Raw genomic sequence first — 16,634 nt, forward strand, 5'->3', positions numbered from 1 at the left:
GTTTGGAAAAATATTGCATTGATTCCTTACGTTATTATCTATACGAGTATCGCTTTTTTTATCCTACCCGTCATGACATCACTCCATAATATGAACCTCAAAAAGGTTCTGGATTGTTAAGCATATACTTCGGAAGATAATGTTATCTATATATCTTCCAAATACGAACGAGTTGGCCTATATATCACATTTCTTCTTTTTTTTGGTCTGGCCCAATAAAATTACGGTATGAAAAAAATATCCTACAGATTGTTCAAAACTGTGTGCTTTTTAATTTTTAAACAAAAACGTTATTTTATGATGCCTAATTGTAAATACGTTTAATTGTTGTTATTATTTATATCCCTTTCTTTTCTCAGTTTAACGGTCATCAATAATATACATTGCAGAGAGTTCTATACCGGCTTTTCTGTGGATTTAATACTCGGACCTTTGTTTGGCGCTAACCGCAGGTGAATCTGTTCACCCGTCGGGAGCGGCTGCCTATTTCTATGGTGGTGTGTGGATCGCACGTGTGACTGTTGCTACGTCGGGTGTCTTATGCTTGACGTGCTAGCGGCTTTTGCGTGCAATCTGCATTCTGCCTGGTATGTGCATTGGCTCCCGGCGGGTGGATGGAGACACTATGTCCGGGCGTTGTCCATTGCAAAGCCTGTATACATGTAATAATGATTGTTGTGCGTTTTGGTGCATCCAATTCATCAAGCCTCATTGGCTTTTACGGATGCACCCTTTCCATTATTTTTTATTATACCTTGTACTTTATTATTTGTATGCTATGTATATTACATTTCCTATTTTGTATCGTTTTAATCGATTTGATATTTCCATTTTTACTTGTATATACATATGTATTTTAATGGAAATAAATAATGAATGAATGAACTGAATCTATATCAACTTATGAGTATAGCTTTTTTTATCCGACCCGAAATGAAATTTCTTTATGAAATGATGGAACATGAACCTCAAAAAGCTCCTAGATTGTTAAAGACATACTTCGGAAAAGACACATTGCGTTATTATCTATATCAACTTACGAGTATCGCTTTTTTTTATCCGACCCCAAATAAAATTACTTTATGAAATGATGGAACATGAACCTCAAAAAGGTCCTAGATTGTTAAAGACATACTTTGGAAAAGTTCAGAGTTGCAAAGAATCATAGTGATTGATACTAGCTCCCTATGTTATCTATCAAATACGAACGAGTAGTCCTAGATATCGCATTTATTTCTGGTCCGGCACAATAAAATTACGGTATGAAATGGTGGAATATAGATTGTTGAAAACATACTTCAGAAGATGTTTTCTTTATCTTCCAAATACAAACGGGTAGGCCTATAGTGGCTCGTTGCGAAGTGGAGGGGGATAAGGGAGCCCGTTGTACGGAGCCGAGTGAGGAAAGGGGGATAACTAGCGGAGGGAATGGAGGTGTCTGTTACCTACAAGAGGTGTCATCACAAGGCCCAAGTAAGTATAGGCATATACTTATATCACGTATCGCCCTTTATAGGACTTAAACTTTCTTGAAATTTAAGTACAATTCATTTTTTTATTATTTTTTTTGCAATACATTTCTCATGAGCATGATTAGCCAACTAATTTTCTGTTCTTTCTGCTTTGTTTCATTTTTACAGAGAGACTTCGGCAAGAACGACCTAACGGAAGAGGAACCACAAAGGGGGCGAGGACTACCAGGGTCGCCTCCAAGCCCATACCACTACCAGTACCAAGAGCTGCGTCGCCTCCAACTGCCACGCCTCCAGCTGCCCCGACACCAGCTGCCACGACACCAACGCCTCCGGTAGCCCCATCACCAGCAGCTTCACCACCAACTCCGAGGGCACCAACCCCCTTCAGCGACTTTGAAGATTCTCCTTCAGCGGAGGAATCGTCTTCTGCGCCGGAACAAGTACCAACACCCCCAGACGCGATTCTACCACCAACTTGGCCACCCAGTCATCCACCAGCTCTGCCAGCCCATCCGACCTCACTCCATCCAGTGTACCAGCAGCATCGGCCGTTCGTCCACCAGCCCCAGCCTGTCCACGCCCCCCAGGCCTTCTGTACAACTGAGACACCGGACGTCCTTCAGATGTTTACCTACCTGCAGGCCCAGAATAAACGTCTGGAGAGGGAAATTGCAAGGATGAGGCGAAACTTCGATGAGGCACATGGGACTGCAGATGCTGTAAAGCCGCCGGCTAAGTATGTCGCTCTTGTGGACGGAATTTAGGTGTTGATTGGTTCTTCAAGCGATTCTTGGAGGATTGACAGGACTGTGTACGAAAGATGCTATGCCGCCTGCTCCGAACCTAAGGACTTGATTGTTAAGCTTTTGGATAAAGTGTTTGCTCCAGAGGAACTAGCAAGGAGCAACTTCTACAGAGGAGAAGTATATAATGGTAGACTTGCTACGAAGGAGGCATTGTGTTGTAAGTCTGCATTTCGTGCCTTGATCGCCTAAGCTGAGATACAGTTTCCCGGCACCACTACGAGCTCCAGATTTCAGAGGGAAGTAAGGATTGCGACCAACAACAGATGTCGACGTATTGCACATAGACTGAGCACGGGACGATAAATTGGAACTCTTTAAAATATATTTGTAAGAATATTTATATATTGTTGTAATCCTGTTATAGTCTACAGTATTAAAACTGACACTAGGGGTCTATAAAACTGTTTTTAAAATGTATTTGTTTTTTCATCCCGTTTTAATCCTCACATTAATATCAGTTGTTTGGATTTAATTTAATTAAATGCAAAGTGAAGCCAATTGTTTCCTATAATCTATTAATGCACACACGACATCGCATTTACAAAGTTTGGCGAACCATGATGATCAAGAGTTGAACCCTTACCTACTAGTACTAGTACTTTACACTCGCCGGAGTGTGCACAGTTTGGCGAACCAGTATGATCACATAATGAACCTTACCTAGTTTACTCTCGCCCATACAAGTTCGACAACTACTACTACTATGATCACGTATTGACCCGAACCTATTTTGCGCTCAATTGACATTCAGCCAATGAGCATGAAGTAACCCAGCGCAACTGAGCGTTTATTTACCATGTTACTTTACTACTGTCTAATTTGTGCACATTGTGTGTGTGTATGTGATAAAGCGCATCGGACCTACTACTACCTAGTAATTTCTATTTATATGCAAATTTTCAATCACTATATTCGTACCTGTACTTCATTCATTAGTTTTAAAACTTGGGAATTATTTATGGATAATACAAGTTTCTTCTAGTAATTTAACCCTAAACTTGCCGGGAGGAGGGGGTTGAATCATCCCCCCCTCAACATTTTCTGCGATCATTCCGCCGCGCGAAATTTTTTGACCGCACCACTCACATAGTTTATACTTTCAAGTCTCGCGCATCTTTGGAGACCAAATTTACGACGACGGGTACATGGTTCCGAAATTACGCAACATTTCATAAGTGCATGTCAGACCAAAAATTGTTCCAAAACGTGATTTTGTGTACATAGTCCATGCAAATTGAGTTTTCTCATCTTATTCATAAAGATATAATTATTTTTACTTTAAACAGCTGAAATCAATAGATGTTAGCATAATTATGCTTCAAAAGGTTGTGCAATAAATCTAAAAAACAATGAAAAAACAAAAGGTTGAAAAACAAAGAAATACATAAGAAATTAATAAAACAATAAAATACATAAGAAATTGATTTCCAAACCGAAGTCTTTGTCAATTGCAATTGTTAGGAATGCTACAAAGAACATTTTTACCAAAAATTAGCATTTTAGGAGCTTTATTTAGTGAATTACAGCAAAAAGTATGATTTATGCATAAATAAGCATAATTAATTCATATAAAATAAAATCTCATTATTTTGGAAAAGTTTACCATACAGCCTTGTAGATTACATCGCACACTTCCAGCGTGCACATTTTTGCGGCGGTCGCGCTATCGGCGGTCGAGATCTCAGGGGGGGGTAATTCAACCCCCCCCTGCCACGGAACAGCCAAAAAAGCCCGGCCTGGTTAGGGTTAAGGAATCTTTGCCAGCCAACCTGGATACTATTATTTGGAATAATTATCAGAACTCATACTTCAAGACATGTAAGATGTTTGGTTTTATTTGTTTGTGTATGGTTAATTATTTCCTGTAATAAAAAAAAGGAAATCAAATTTAAAACTATTTCACTGTTTTTTGTTGCAGTATCGTAACACTCGATTCACGAGTGGTACATCATCATCATCTCTATTAAACCCAAAGTCCTGTAGAATCCGTAATTTTATGTTCTGTCATATTTCTTTTCATGAGGGGAAGGTATGATTTTTAAGTTTAACGGTATTTTCCTTTGGAAACATTTTCAGCAAGTTATTTTAGTCTTAGACTTGCGCATAGATATGGGTAACTAAGTTGCAGTACGTGAGAATAATCGTTAATGCTCTGAATGGGTGAGTTACGAGCGTGAAAGTAACAACACGCGAAAAATGATGGGCAGCGATTCGCAAAATATCTGTACGCAAAAATTTCAGCTCGTACAGTCTCCCAAAGTATGTCGACCAAACAAGACGACGGAAACATCCTCCTTTGTCAGAGAAAATGCCTCATAGTTCGAAGATTATCTGTAAGATACCCATCCTTCTACCTTCCCTGGAGTTAAGGGTAATGACGAAATGAACTCTCTGATGCAGAATTGTAGTGCTAAAACAATTACATGTGTACTATGAGAGGGGTCGGGACAACTCGGACCGTGGGCCGAGTTGATAAGAATATGACATCCATGTAAAGCAAATTTGAATTTCGAATGAATAAAACATGAATAAGAGTGGATGTGTGATGTCAGGGGCTCTTTCATTTGCATACACAGACTTCCATATTTGCATTTCATTTTAAGGTAAAACTGGAAAAAAAAGCAACAAATTTCTTCATGAAATGCATATCATATATGATTCTTTGAAGTTTGGCGAAATTTTCAATATAACGCCTGCTTGATTTTTGTGACCTTTGACCTTCTGCTATTATGACCCAACATAAAATTAGATTAATATTAAATGTACTTCATCATGCATAGAAGAGCCAATGAAAAGACTATCCTTTTCCATTGTCTCAAAATCTAATTAGATCATCATAATAATAATTATAATGGTGGGTTCGTCGGGTCTGTTAGGCATGGCGACATGTAAAATAATACAAATTCATGAAATAAAAAAAGTTATGCTAAGTTGAACTTGTAGAAACCAGCAAAATAGTCAAGTTATTGCAAAGAGAATATCTGGAAAACCTGAACATAGTGTCACCGGCATCAACAAGCAGTTCACAGAGGTATATCCAGTAGTTATTAAGTAAGGGTTTCCTCTCCATCAAAAGATGTCTTTCTTTTAACTTTCCTCCTTCTCTTCTTCTGCTTCTTGATGTACTGAGAGATAGAACGAAAAAGACATTACAGGAATGATGAAATAAGAATTTGAAATGATTTGTCTTAACTTTGCACTTCATATGGACAGGTGTAATGCCCCTAAAAATTGGATGGCATGAGTAGGTCATGAAATCAAGTAAAAGTAGAACAAAATGAGTGTCAGACATACAGTAAGGTTGATCATTTTATACAATTGCCCAGGCTTAATTTTCACATCTTGTCCTTTTTAATAATACTTTGCTAATAAAACTGCCTGAAAGCATATGATTGTAAAGACCATAGATACTTGCCAACAACAGAAATGTGAAAAGAGGGACAAATACAGACAGAGGACACTAAATACCCCCAGCTCCAGGGGATTCTTATTTGTCACTCATTTTCCTCAATATCTCAACCGATAGGGGTATCAAGGTGGCCACACCTACATTTAAGCTGAATGCAAAATAGTACTCTGGAAGGCTGTTTCAGCCTTTATAAAATGATACGAAAGCCATCATACTTGCTACAAGCAGAATGAAACACTAAAATGGACTAAACTCTCCAGCTTTTCCAGTCAATTTTCAAATACATTAATGTAAGGAAAAAATCATGATCATGTCCCTCTAAACCTAAACAAAGTTCAGAAAATGCTTTTTATATTCTTTATTAAAATATTGCACTCATTTGCCACTAAATTTCCTTGAAAGAGTTACAGGTCAAAAAAGCAAAGACTATACATACCTGGTCCTTGTATCATAAAGCTTTATGATTGATCATAAGGCTAATTTCTATGTTTGATTGTGTATGATCAATTACAACAAGTGGAATGCCTCTGGCCGTCTCACCTGCACCACACGATTCAACATAGCAGCAGTGCTGATGTTGAAAACTACTATAACTCGCACAAGATGTTCAGTGATACTTGGTTACTCTTATTTCCACGTTTTATGACCTAGACCAATACACTTACAGAGATAGGATGGTAATTCAACAAATACCCCCAATGTGGCCAAAATTCATTGACCTCACTTGACCTTTGAACTTGATCATGTGACCTGAAACTTGCACAGGATATTCAGTGATACTAGATTACTCTTATGTCCAAGTTTCAAAAGTCAGATCAATAAACTTGCAAAAGTCAGATCAATAAACTTGCAAAGTTACGATGATAATTATACAGATACCCAAATTATGGCCAAAGTTCATTGACCTTTGGCCTTGGTCATGTTACCTAAAATGCGTACAGGATGTTCAGTGATACTAGATTACTCTTATGTCCAAGTTCAAGTTTCAAAAGTCAGATCAATAAACTTGCAAAGTTACGATGATAATTATACAGATACCCAAATTATGGCCAAAGTTCATTGACCTTTGGCCTTGGTCATGTGACCTAAAATGCGCACAGGATGTTCAGTGATAATTGATTACTCTTATGTCCAAGTTTTATGAACTAGACCAACATACTTTCAAAGTTATGATGGTAATTCAACAAATACCTCCAATTCGGCCAAAGTTCATTGACCCTAAATGACCTTTGACCTTGATCATGTGACCTGAAACTCATGCAGGATGTTTGGTGATACTTCATGAACCTTATGTCCAAGTTTAATGAACTAGGTCCATATATTTTCTAAGTTATGAGGACATTTAAAAAACTTAACCTCAAGTTAAGATTTTGATGTTGATTTCCCCAACATGGTCTAAGTTCATTGACCCTGGCCTAAATGACCTTTGACCTTGGTCATGTGACATGAAACTCTAATACGATGTTCAGTAATACTTGATTAAACTTATGGCCAAGTTTCATGAACTAGGTCCATATACTTTCTAATTTATGATGTTATTTCAAAAACTTAACCTTAGGTTAAGATTTGATGTTGACGCCGCCGCCGCCCTCAGAAAAGCGACGCCTATAGTCTCACTGTCTCACTCTGCTATGCAGGTGAGACAAAAATCAGTCCACGATCAATCTCTAGCTTAATGATATGGGGACCTGGCCCGGAAATTCAAGACATGTACATAATTCTAGGAAAACCAGGTCTGTGCCTGATCTGGAAGGAATATTGAAGACTTGATGGAATAAACAATTCGTTTCCAAAGCAGATGTATCAATCCACAACTTACTGATTTAGTGTTTTCCAATGTAGTGTAGGAGTAATCTTCTTGTAATGAATCAAGGAAGGCTTGGTGTTGTCTCATGGTATTGGTGATGGCTAGCTGTGTTTGTCTGACTTGAGCTAACAGGTTTGTATGCAGCAACAGTGAAGTTGAGTCAAAGGTGCTCAGCGCTGTGTAACAAAATAATACAGGAAGAAAAAAAAATGATGTGACATAACATACATTGTACTAGTTGTGGTAACGATCTCAAAATTAGTTCGAAGAGAATCCAATAAAACTACCACCCAAGTGTTTGTATAATAAATAAAGAAATATGTGCAAAATGGCTCCGGATGAAAATGCATAATGGCTGAGAAATGAGCAAAATAAGCAAAGAATATCATCCAATGTCTGGTATTTTTTCCAAGCAATATTAATAAACTGTCCCACATATGCTTTTCTGTGTTCATCTGATCATCAGGATAATCAGTTTTGAGCTAAGATTTCATGATAACACTAAGATAAAATGATATTAATGTACCAGTATATATCCGTCGTGTGTGTGATATGGTGACAATCAACCTTGATTGAAAAGATTTTCTCATGAAATAATAGTTTGCAGCATCTACTTTCTTTTACCTTTAACATAGAAATTACAAGAGACTTTCTTCCTCCTGTTACTGCGATTGCATATTGTTAAATAATTCAAATAATGCACAGAGATGTAAGGGCATTCACAACTATAAATGCACTACTGCAAATACACTTGCGTGCAATACATTGTCAAGTTATACCTTGGTCACATTTGCTCTACAGCGGCCGTACCACAAGATGAAAACAGCCGTTTTAACATTATTTGTACCAGCTGCATATAGGTTTTTTAATTAAAATTAATAAAACGGCTGTTTTTGACTCGCCGTACGGCCGCCGTATAGCAAATGTGACCAAGCTATAACTATACTCACTTGTGCATTATTTGTGTGATAATCTCCTGTAGAGTACAAAGTGAATTTTGCAGCATGGTCTATTCTATTAAAAGTGGGGGCAACTTTGCAGTTGTTGAAAAAGTTGATAATCAAAAGACTTACTTTGCAAAACTGATGGATCAACATGATGAGAAACTGTGTCCTTATTGTTGGCACTGAGAAGATTAAAGTAACTTGGTGTCTGGAAATTATAATCTAAAGGGGTGTCAAATCACAAAATAAGACAATAATGAAAAGAGATTAAAAAATGTTCAGAGTACAGTACCTTATAAAATCAGCCCCAAATGAATACATGGATCAAGTTTACATGTAAATTTGTTACTGGATCTATTATTGAGCCATTATTATAGTTGACCTTTGAACCTGCATGAAAATGTCATCAATTCAATGATTCATACTACTACTACTACTACTACTAACGATGGCCTACCACTACCACCACCACCACCACCACCACCACCACCACCACCACCACCACCACCACCACTACTACTACTACTACTACTACTACTACTTCTACTACTACTACTACTAATAATAACAACAATACTAATTACTGCAACAATAATGCAGAGTGTGCAAGGGGTTGTTGTCATTATTACACTGGCATTTGCCCAGCTGCCCCTTTCTTGGTGCACAGGCATTTTAACGAATAAATAATCCTGCAACAGATTGAAAGGAGTTGACACTGGCCTGTCTTCTCGGTTTTGGAATGACATAGGAAGGAGCAGCTGCAGAACGAAGAGAGCATGTAGATCTTTGTTGCTGAAATAATGAAAAAATGTAAGAAGGTAGTGTGGTTGACAGAGATTTATGAAAGAGATTCATACTGTATGAAACTGATATACACTATAAAGAAATTTCATACCATTGAGCCAATGATGGTTGATGGAATGCAAAGAACCTGAAGTTTGAACTCCTACATCCTGTCCACTGATTGGTCGAATCCTTTTGGAATGACTTCTCATAGTGGAAGCACTGGAAAAATCACTAGAAATTGTTTCATCATCAGTTAGAGTTTTATCATCAGATGTAGTTTTATCCTCAGTATTAGATAGGGTGTCAAAGTCATGTGAGTAAGAATCAGACCTGGCCGATGTGATGGTTCTGACGCTGGAATCTGATTTCTTGGATCTTGTGCTGGTACTCCTGCTGCTACTCCTGCTGTAACTATGGCTACTCCTGGAATGAAAAGAATGCGACTTTGTTTCCGAGAGGAAGCTTGCTGAGCTGTACGATGCAACCGAACTGTAAGAATTATCAGCAGTCCTGGAGCGATATGACGCATCATCATGATTCGAAGCTACAGAATCCTCAACCGGTGAAGGACTCCTACTTCTAATGCTCTCAGTGTCTGTGTGATGAGATGGTATATCATGATGACTGGATGAGACTGGGGAATGTATGGCACTTGGTGGTAGTAGGTCATCGATGGTCTGTAGTCCGTCCAGTGTAAGACCTATATCCTCTCCTATCGACTCAACGATAGATTCATCTGCAGAGACAACATCCATATCTCCTTCTAGGTAACCTGTTTGGGCATTGTACGAGTACACAGAATGGATTCAAATTATGAAAAATACTGGGAACAGATCAATTATTAAAGTGGAGGAAAACCCCTGTTAACCTAGCATGCATTAGGCCTTTTGGTACAGCAGAAGTGTTGACTTTGATCAAACATTCCCCCTAAATATACAATGTAATATTCCAAGACCACAGAGAACCAAGCTGTGTATGCCCTGATGCCTGGCCTCAATGCTCCTCTTGTTTGCCTTGGAAATGTTGGTGCCCCTTTAAATTTTCCCAATTTGTACAGGAATAAATATGTTCTGTACTTGGTTCACTTGCTTCTGGTTGTATATAAAATCTGCAGTGGTTTTTTTTCTCAATTGTATATGATTTGCTGTCCATTTTTATTGAGTTTGGGAAATAATTTAAATCAAAATTGAAAAGAAAAAAATATACATATAGTATTTGTACATACCATTATCTGAGATCTTCTGTGCAGATACATCATTGTCTGATACTTGATCAGAAATTCTATCAGAATGCTCCACTTCCTGTACAAGGAAATACAACAGATTTGTCAAATTTTCATCTCACAACATTGCAATAACATAATTAAAGATACAAGTCAAGATGAGAAAAGGTGTAAGAAACTATAGGATACGCATATCTGATTGTGACAATCGCAGTATAATGTCCCAGGCACATGTTTGTATTCCGTCTGACTATTAATTTCTCTAAGGCATTAATATTTTCCAGAAATCATATTGAAAAACCGTTTCAAATTCCCCCCTTTCTACGACGCTTGTTTTTATATGATTTACAAGTAGGCCTAAGTATATGAATCCTTTTTATCTCAGTTTTGGTCTGACAAAAAAAATAATAGAGACAATAGAGACATAATAATAATAATCAAGTAAAAAATAATAATAATATATAATAATGATAATAATGTCAAATAATGATGATAATAATAATTGTAATAATAATGATAATGATACATAGCATAAATCATAAGGTGCTGATAATATATTTTTTCTTTCAAATGATGCTCTATATTACCTTGATCAAAGAAGGGGATAGGTTGGTGTCTCCTAGCAAATAGTCAATACTCTCTTCATCTGTATCAAGCTCAGCCATTATCTTACTGTAAACATTCCGACTACTTGTATTGCTCTTTCGTTGTGTCTTTGTAGCTGGAGTAGATGTCAAGGGCACGGTGGAATTCATCCTAGTATCTCTTGCATTATTAGGAGCATAAAGTTCATCAGAGTCATAGTCAGGAGGATTTGCTTGTTTAGACTCTTTATCCTGTACAGGCTCTTGGGCTTTACTTGGTGGCTTTTTCAAGAATCTAAACTTGTCAGGTTTCGGCTCAGACACAGGAGGGCTTGGGCTATCGCAAGTAAAGTCAAGCTCTTGGTGGTATTTGTCAGATCGGTCTTCCGATGAATCATCGCTGTCTAGATTCATATGCCTAGAGGTTATCTTGGCACTTAGTTTTGAAGCTCGTTGAAGGGCACTAGATGTAAAGCTCTTGGTCTTCTTCCCTGAGATGGTTCCCGACTCCTTCCTCACTGATGGTTGAATACTCTGTGCTCTTTGAGAGGAACCAAATAGTGCTGTGCTCGACGAGCTGCTGCAAGGAAAACAGAATAAATGTGGTTAAATAACAAATCTTTGGAGATTACAAGAAAAAGCCGCATCTTTCAGAACCAAGAGGTTGGATCTTAGAGAGACACTCTGGATTCCCCATGTTTATGTCAATGATGAAATGTAAAGGATTAGAAAGGTAAATAAAAAAGGCTGAACAACTTCCTGCTTGAGAATACAGCCATAAGTGGATCTGACTTCTGGAAGACATTTGAACAAGTAAAGGAGTAAAAAAAACATAACTTCATATCATATCCATTACAGTCACAAGTGTGATGCTATGAAATAAAAGTTTCTCTCTGAATGCCACACCTGTTACACACTGAATTCACCCCTTTTCTATATTTTTGATACAGTTTCAAGGGTAATTGTGCTTAGGAGAATATCTTCATTTAAGTACAAAATGGCTGAGAGAGTTGTCCCTATCACTTGTCACAATCTTCACTCCAGATTTCCAAATTGTGATTAGCGTGTCTTCATTATCTAATTTTTTAACGGCACAATCTTTCTTATTCCTAGACCCATTTCCCCCCCCCACGTTTTTTTTATTTTTCTCCTTTTACAAAATTATTCTGCATTCCAATTCAAGAATGGTCGGATATGTACTTACCTTGACTTTTTCATGAATTTCATTGTATTAGATGTCTTCACTTCATCAGAAAGACTCAAATCACTCAACCCAGAGCTGATGTCATCTACATTTTTCTTTTTCCCTGATGTCTTCTTTGAAAGCTGGGACAAGTAGGCCTATTATATAAACAAAAGGAATGAAAAAATCATAACCTCTATAAAAAAAGCAAATGAAAAATATAAATATCGCAGAAGGTTATGACTGCATGTAAGCATCATTACTCCTCAGAAGGTTATTACTACATAGAAGACATAACAGTACCTTACATAACAGTAGCTTACATCTTCACACCCAAACCCATGAGAATTGGGCAAAAATGAAGTAGTTTGCTCATTGAGGTTTGCTTTAGATTCATTGCCATAATATGTTGTTACCATCGTGAAGGGTAGATAAGAAATAATATTAATTCCAATTATCAGTAACAACACAAATTACGAAGAGGTCTAGAGTGTGTCTGTGTAAGAATGAAATCTCACTAAATGTTTTATTAAAAACATCAGTCTTTTCTTATACACTTGGCTTCCTAGCTCACATCAAAATTGTATCCACAGTAAAATAACAATATGTAAATAACCTAGGAGATTATGCAATGAAGAATGTTCAACAAAAAAGCCAGGTTTGAGGATGGAATGAATGAGCACATCTGAATGAGAAAGTAATGAAGATCTAAGACCAGAGGATTAGGGTTAGGGTTAGGGTTAGAGACTTAGAGTTAGGGTTATAGTAGGACAATGACTGATGTGATGAATAAGAATACAAATATCTATTAAAAGTGTAGGACTGTTATTTTTACATTTGGTTTCCTTTAATAGTTTAGTTATTTATAGTTCAAGCTTTGGTATTTAGTTCAGCTTTGTTTAAATTCTCCATGCTTCTGTTGTCATCCATTTACATTTGACTTTCAACCTGCTTCTCCTGTCATTCCTTTCCTATTCAGATGTGTTCATTCATTACATTCCCACATCTGATTCTTTTGTTCAACATTCTTATTATGTAATCATTCCAACATCTATTCATCTCCATCCTCTATCTCTTATTGGTTATTTTTATGAATTAGACTTTTCCACTTTCAGTTGGCTTCTCCATTCTCTTTATTTTCATTGGTTGATTTTGTGTAATTTAAATATATGCTAATTTTGTATGAGTTTTACTGAGGCAAGGAAGCCCAGCAAATATAGCAGTGTACAACCAGACTCCTTCGGTTTAAGTTCTCTTTATTTGCGTCTCAGTTTTACGATTTAGAACTTCATTTATTTTCTACCTCCAACCAAATAATTTGTCTTCAACCCTACAAAAGTAAACTAAAATGCCAACCAGAACTGAATTGAATATGTCGCTGAACTAAACAGACATAAGAAAGCACACTCAATTGACCTTCCCAAAATAGCATTTCAGTACCCAACATCTTTAACAAAAGTGATTGTGTAGTATTGTGATGCCTGCCTTTGCTCCAACACAAATGTACATGTATCAACCAAACCTCACAAGCATTGAGGAACTTAGGAATTGTGTAAATGCTGCAAGATTTGCAACGGATCGACCACTATAAAACAGAATGCCCAACGATTCGCCAATTCCTACGTGCACCTCCAGACTTTGTTTGGTAGAATTACATGTACATCATTACAAATATAGTAATATTGGTAAATACAAAGAAATGAACATTGTTGGGTATTACAAAATATAGTGTACGTTCAAAGTAGAGCATGTCTGTTGGGCATGATCTAACCAATGTGCTGGTGTGTTTCTACACCATACAACTGCAGACCTTCATTTTTGAGGAGCCCGATTGCGCCGGCGCTCCTACCGCGCTCCTTAAAAAAAACAATCAGAAAAATGAAGAATATTCATCTCTTTCCCGACTCTGATTTTAAGTTAAACTCGGTAAATATTGCAGTCCCAAGTAGTCCCATACGTAGATTTTCATGGCAACACCATGGAAGTCTACATGTGGGACTACAATATTTACTGAGGTAAGTTAAAATCAGAGTCGGGAAAGAGGTGAATATTTTTTTTTTTTAGCAGGAGCATGTACAACATCTTGCAAATGTATTGACGTGACCCAGGCCTAGTTTCACCACAGATTAATTAATAGCTAACACAGCTAATGCATATATACAATGTTAAGAAAAATCTACAATTTATTATACATGTATTGTAATGAATTGATTTGAGCTCCTCACGGAGACCGATTCTGAAGAGCTCAATTGAGCTCCTCAAAAAAATAAGGAGAGCGATCTATTGAGCTCCACGAAATTATAAACGTGAAGGACTGCAACTGTAATTCTTTTAGTGCAATTGTGCACTAAAAAGTGCAATCTTTGCAAAAGTGTAATTTTAAGTCTAAAATAAATCATGTGAAACATCTCCACCCTCCTTCCCGGTTCACACATTACTTACAGCAATGTCTTCATCTTCAGGGTTTCTGCTTGGTTGTTTTTGTTCCTGTTGGGCTTTCTTCAAGTTTCCTCTGCCATCTGATGTAAAATTCTGTCCCCTTGTATAACTCCTTGACTTCTCCAGGAGAGATGCAGCTCCACCCTTAATTGAGTGCTTCATTCTTTATCTTCTATGTTTCATCAACAAACATAGTGTACTGAAATATACAGGAATAAAACAATGTCAGGCATGAACAAAGTGTTTTGTAGCATATGCGCTGCATGGGGTGGGGAAATTCCTTTCTATTGAGCTCTGCACACATGCAAACGCATTTCATGTGCATCTCTACCTGTTTGGCAATTTTGAACGTTTCATTGCACAAAACAGAAAATCTGAGGGACTGTCTGTTTCAGTTTTCAAAGATTTCTCCAAATAAGAAATCAAGGAAAGTTCATTCACCTGTAAAGTGCCAACACCAATCAAGTGCACTAGTCAATGTAAACAAATCAGGTTTCATAACAAGATTACTGAAAGACCACAAGTCATAAAAATTAGACAGAAAACGGGGGGGGGGGAGAATAGAGGTCAAAGTCCACTGAAATGTATCTTTAGCACTCTCAATACCCATAATTGCTGTCTAAGATGGTCGATGTGCTGAGGGGGAGTGTAAAACAATGTCCTCATAAACAATGACAACTTCAATAACTCAAGATACAAGTTGTCTCAGTTTATTGGAATTTCATACATGTAAGTTAGAAGATCCAGTCCAAAATTTGGGATTGTCCGTTTTCTGGGACAATCCCAAATTTTGGACTGGCTCCTCTAACTTACATGTATGAAGAGGGGCACCATGTCTGCGCATCCAAAAATTTGACTTGTGATTAAACATGACCTTTTTTTCACAAAGCTTTCAGCTGAATCTTGGAAGTGTGCTAAAAGTCTCATAAATATTTAAGAGAAATAGATCTAGACTCTATATGACTTTCTTGGAAACAACCTCGGCCAGTCATTTTCAGATTGAACAAAAATATGGTGCCCGATGTCTGCACACCCTTTCAATTTACGCATGATTCAGGGATTTTGATGAGAAAAGGCTGCATTTTTTAGGCCATGCCATCACATGAAATGCCCGAAATTCATTATTTTTCCACCATATTTTTTTTCAAAGAACATCTACGTATTGCATGTGCAAAGTTTGTGGTTGTTGCATATCTTCTTACTTGAATCATGAAAATAAGTGTGTGCGCAGACAAGGGGGACTGCGCAGACTTGAGGGAACTCATTTTTAAAGGTCAAGTCCACCTCAGAAAAATGTTGATTTGAATCAATAGAGAAAAATCAGACAAGTACAATGCTGAAGATTTCATCAAAATCGGATGTAAAATAAGAAAGTTATGACATTTCAAAGTTTTGCTTATTTTTAACAAAATAGTTATATGAATGAGCCAGTTACATCCAAATGAGAGAGTTGATGATGTCAGTCACTATTTCTTTTGTTTTTTATTGTTTGAATTATACAATATTTCAATTTTTACGAATTTGACGATTGGGACCTCCTTGCCTGAAGCACAAAATGCTAAAATAATGGAATTCCACGTGTTCAGGGAGTAATGAAACTTCATTTCACATGACAATGACGAGAAAATCAAAATATTTCATATAATAAAATACAAAAGAAATAGTGAGTGAGTGATGTCATCAACTCTCTCATTTGGATGTAACTGGCTCGTTCATACAACTATTTTGTTGAAAATAAGCGAAACTTTAAAATGCCATAACTTTCTTATTTTACATCCGATTTTGATGAAATTTTCAGTGTTATGCTTGTTGAATTTTTCTCTTTTTATTCAAATCTAGTTTTTTGGGGTGGACTTGTCCTTTAACATTTACTGGAGGAGAAATAAGAAAATTAAAACACCAAGAACAAACATTGATCTATTATTCTATTTCTTGATTTCTTTTCCAAGACCAAGACAAGACTTTCTAAGACTAAATTC

General features: G+C 37.0%; 1 protein-coding gene across 2 annotated transcripts; it reads right to left on the minus strand.

Annotated features, from left to right (window-relative positions):
- Positions 1-4,255: 4,255 nt before the first annotated feature.
- On the minus strand, positions 4,256-14,848 carry LOC121424473. 2 transcript variants are annotated; one of them, XM_041620168.1, is made up of 8 exons: positions 14,659-14,848; positions 12,238-12,374; positions 11,037-11,610; positions 10,453-10,528; positions 9,337-9,999; positions 8,571-8,663; positions 7,510-7,673; positions 4,256-5,406 (listed from the first exon to the last, which is right to left on the minus strand). In XM_041620168.1, exons 1-8 carry the CDS (start codon positions 14,815-14,817, stop codon positions 5,329-5,331), a joined length of 1,944 nt encoding a protein of 647 aa, XP_041476102.1. In that variant the 5' UTR covers positions 14,818-14,848; the 3' UTR covers positions 4,256-5,328. The 2 variants fall into 2 exon arrangements, with proteins under 2 accessions (XP_041476102.1, XP_041476101.1); XM_041620167.1 differs by having other exon boundaries at positions 11,037-11,613.
- Positions 14,849-16,634: the final 1,786 nt, after the last annotated feature.

This window comes from Lytechinus variegatus, chromosome 11 (assembly GCF_018143015.1).
Source record: "Lytechinus variegatus isolate NC3 chromosome 11, Lvar_3.0, whole genome shotgun sequence".
NCBI lineage: Eukaryota > Metazoa > Echinodermata > Echinoidea > Temnopleuroida > Toxopneustidae > Lytechinus > Lytechinus variegatus.

Coding starts and splice junctions, on each gene's coding strand:
- LOC121424473 (XM_041620167.1), bottom strand. CDS start 14,817: ATGAAGCACTCAATTAAGGGTGGAGCTGCATCTCTCCTGGAGAAGTCA. Junction 11,614..12,237: donor AAATTCATGAAAAAGTCAAG/GTAAGTACATAT, acceptor TTTTCCTTGCAG/CAGCTCGTCGAGCACAGCAC. Junction 7,674..8,570: donor TGATCCATCAGTTTTGCAAA/GTAAGTCTTTTG, acceptor TTTGTTACACAG/CGCTGAGCACCTTTGACTCA.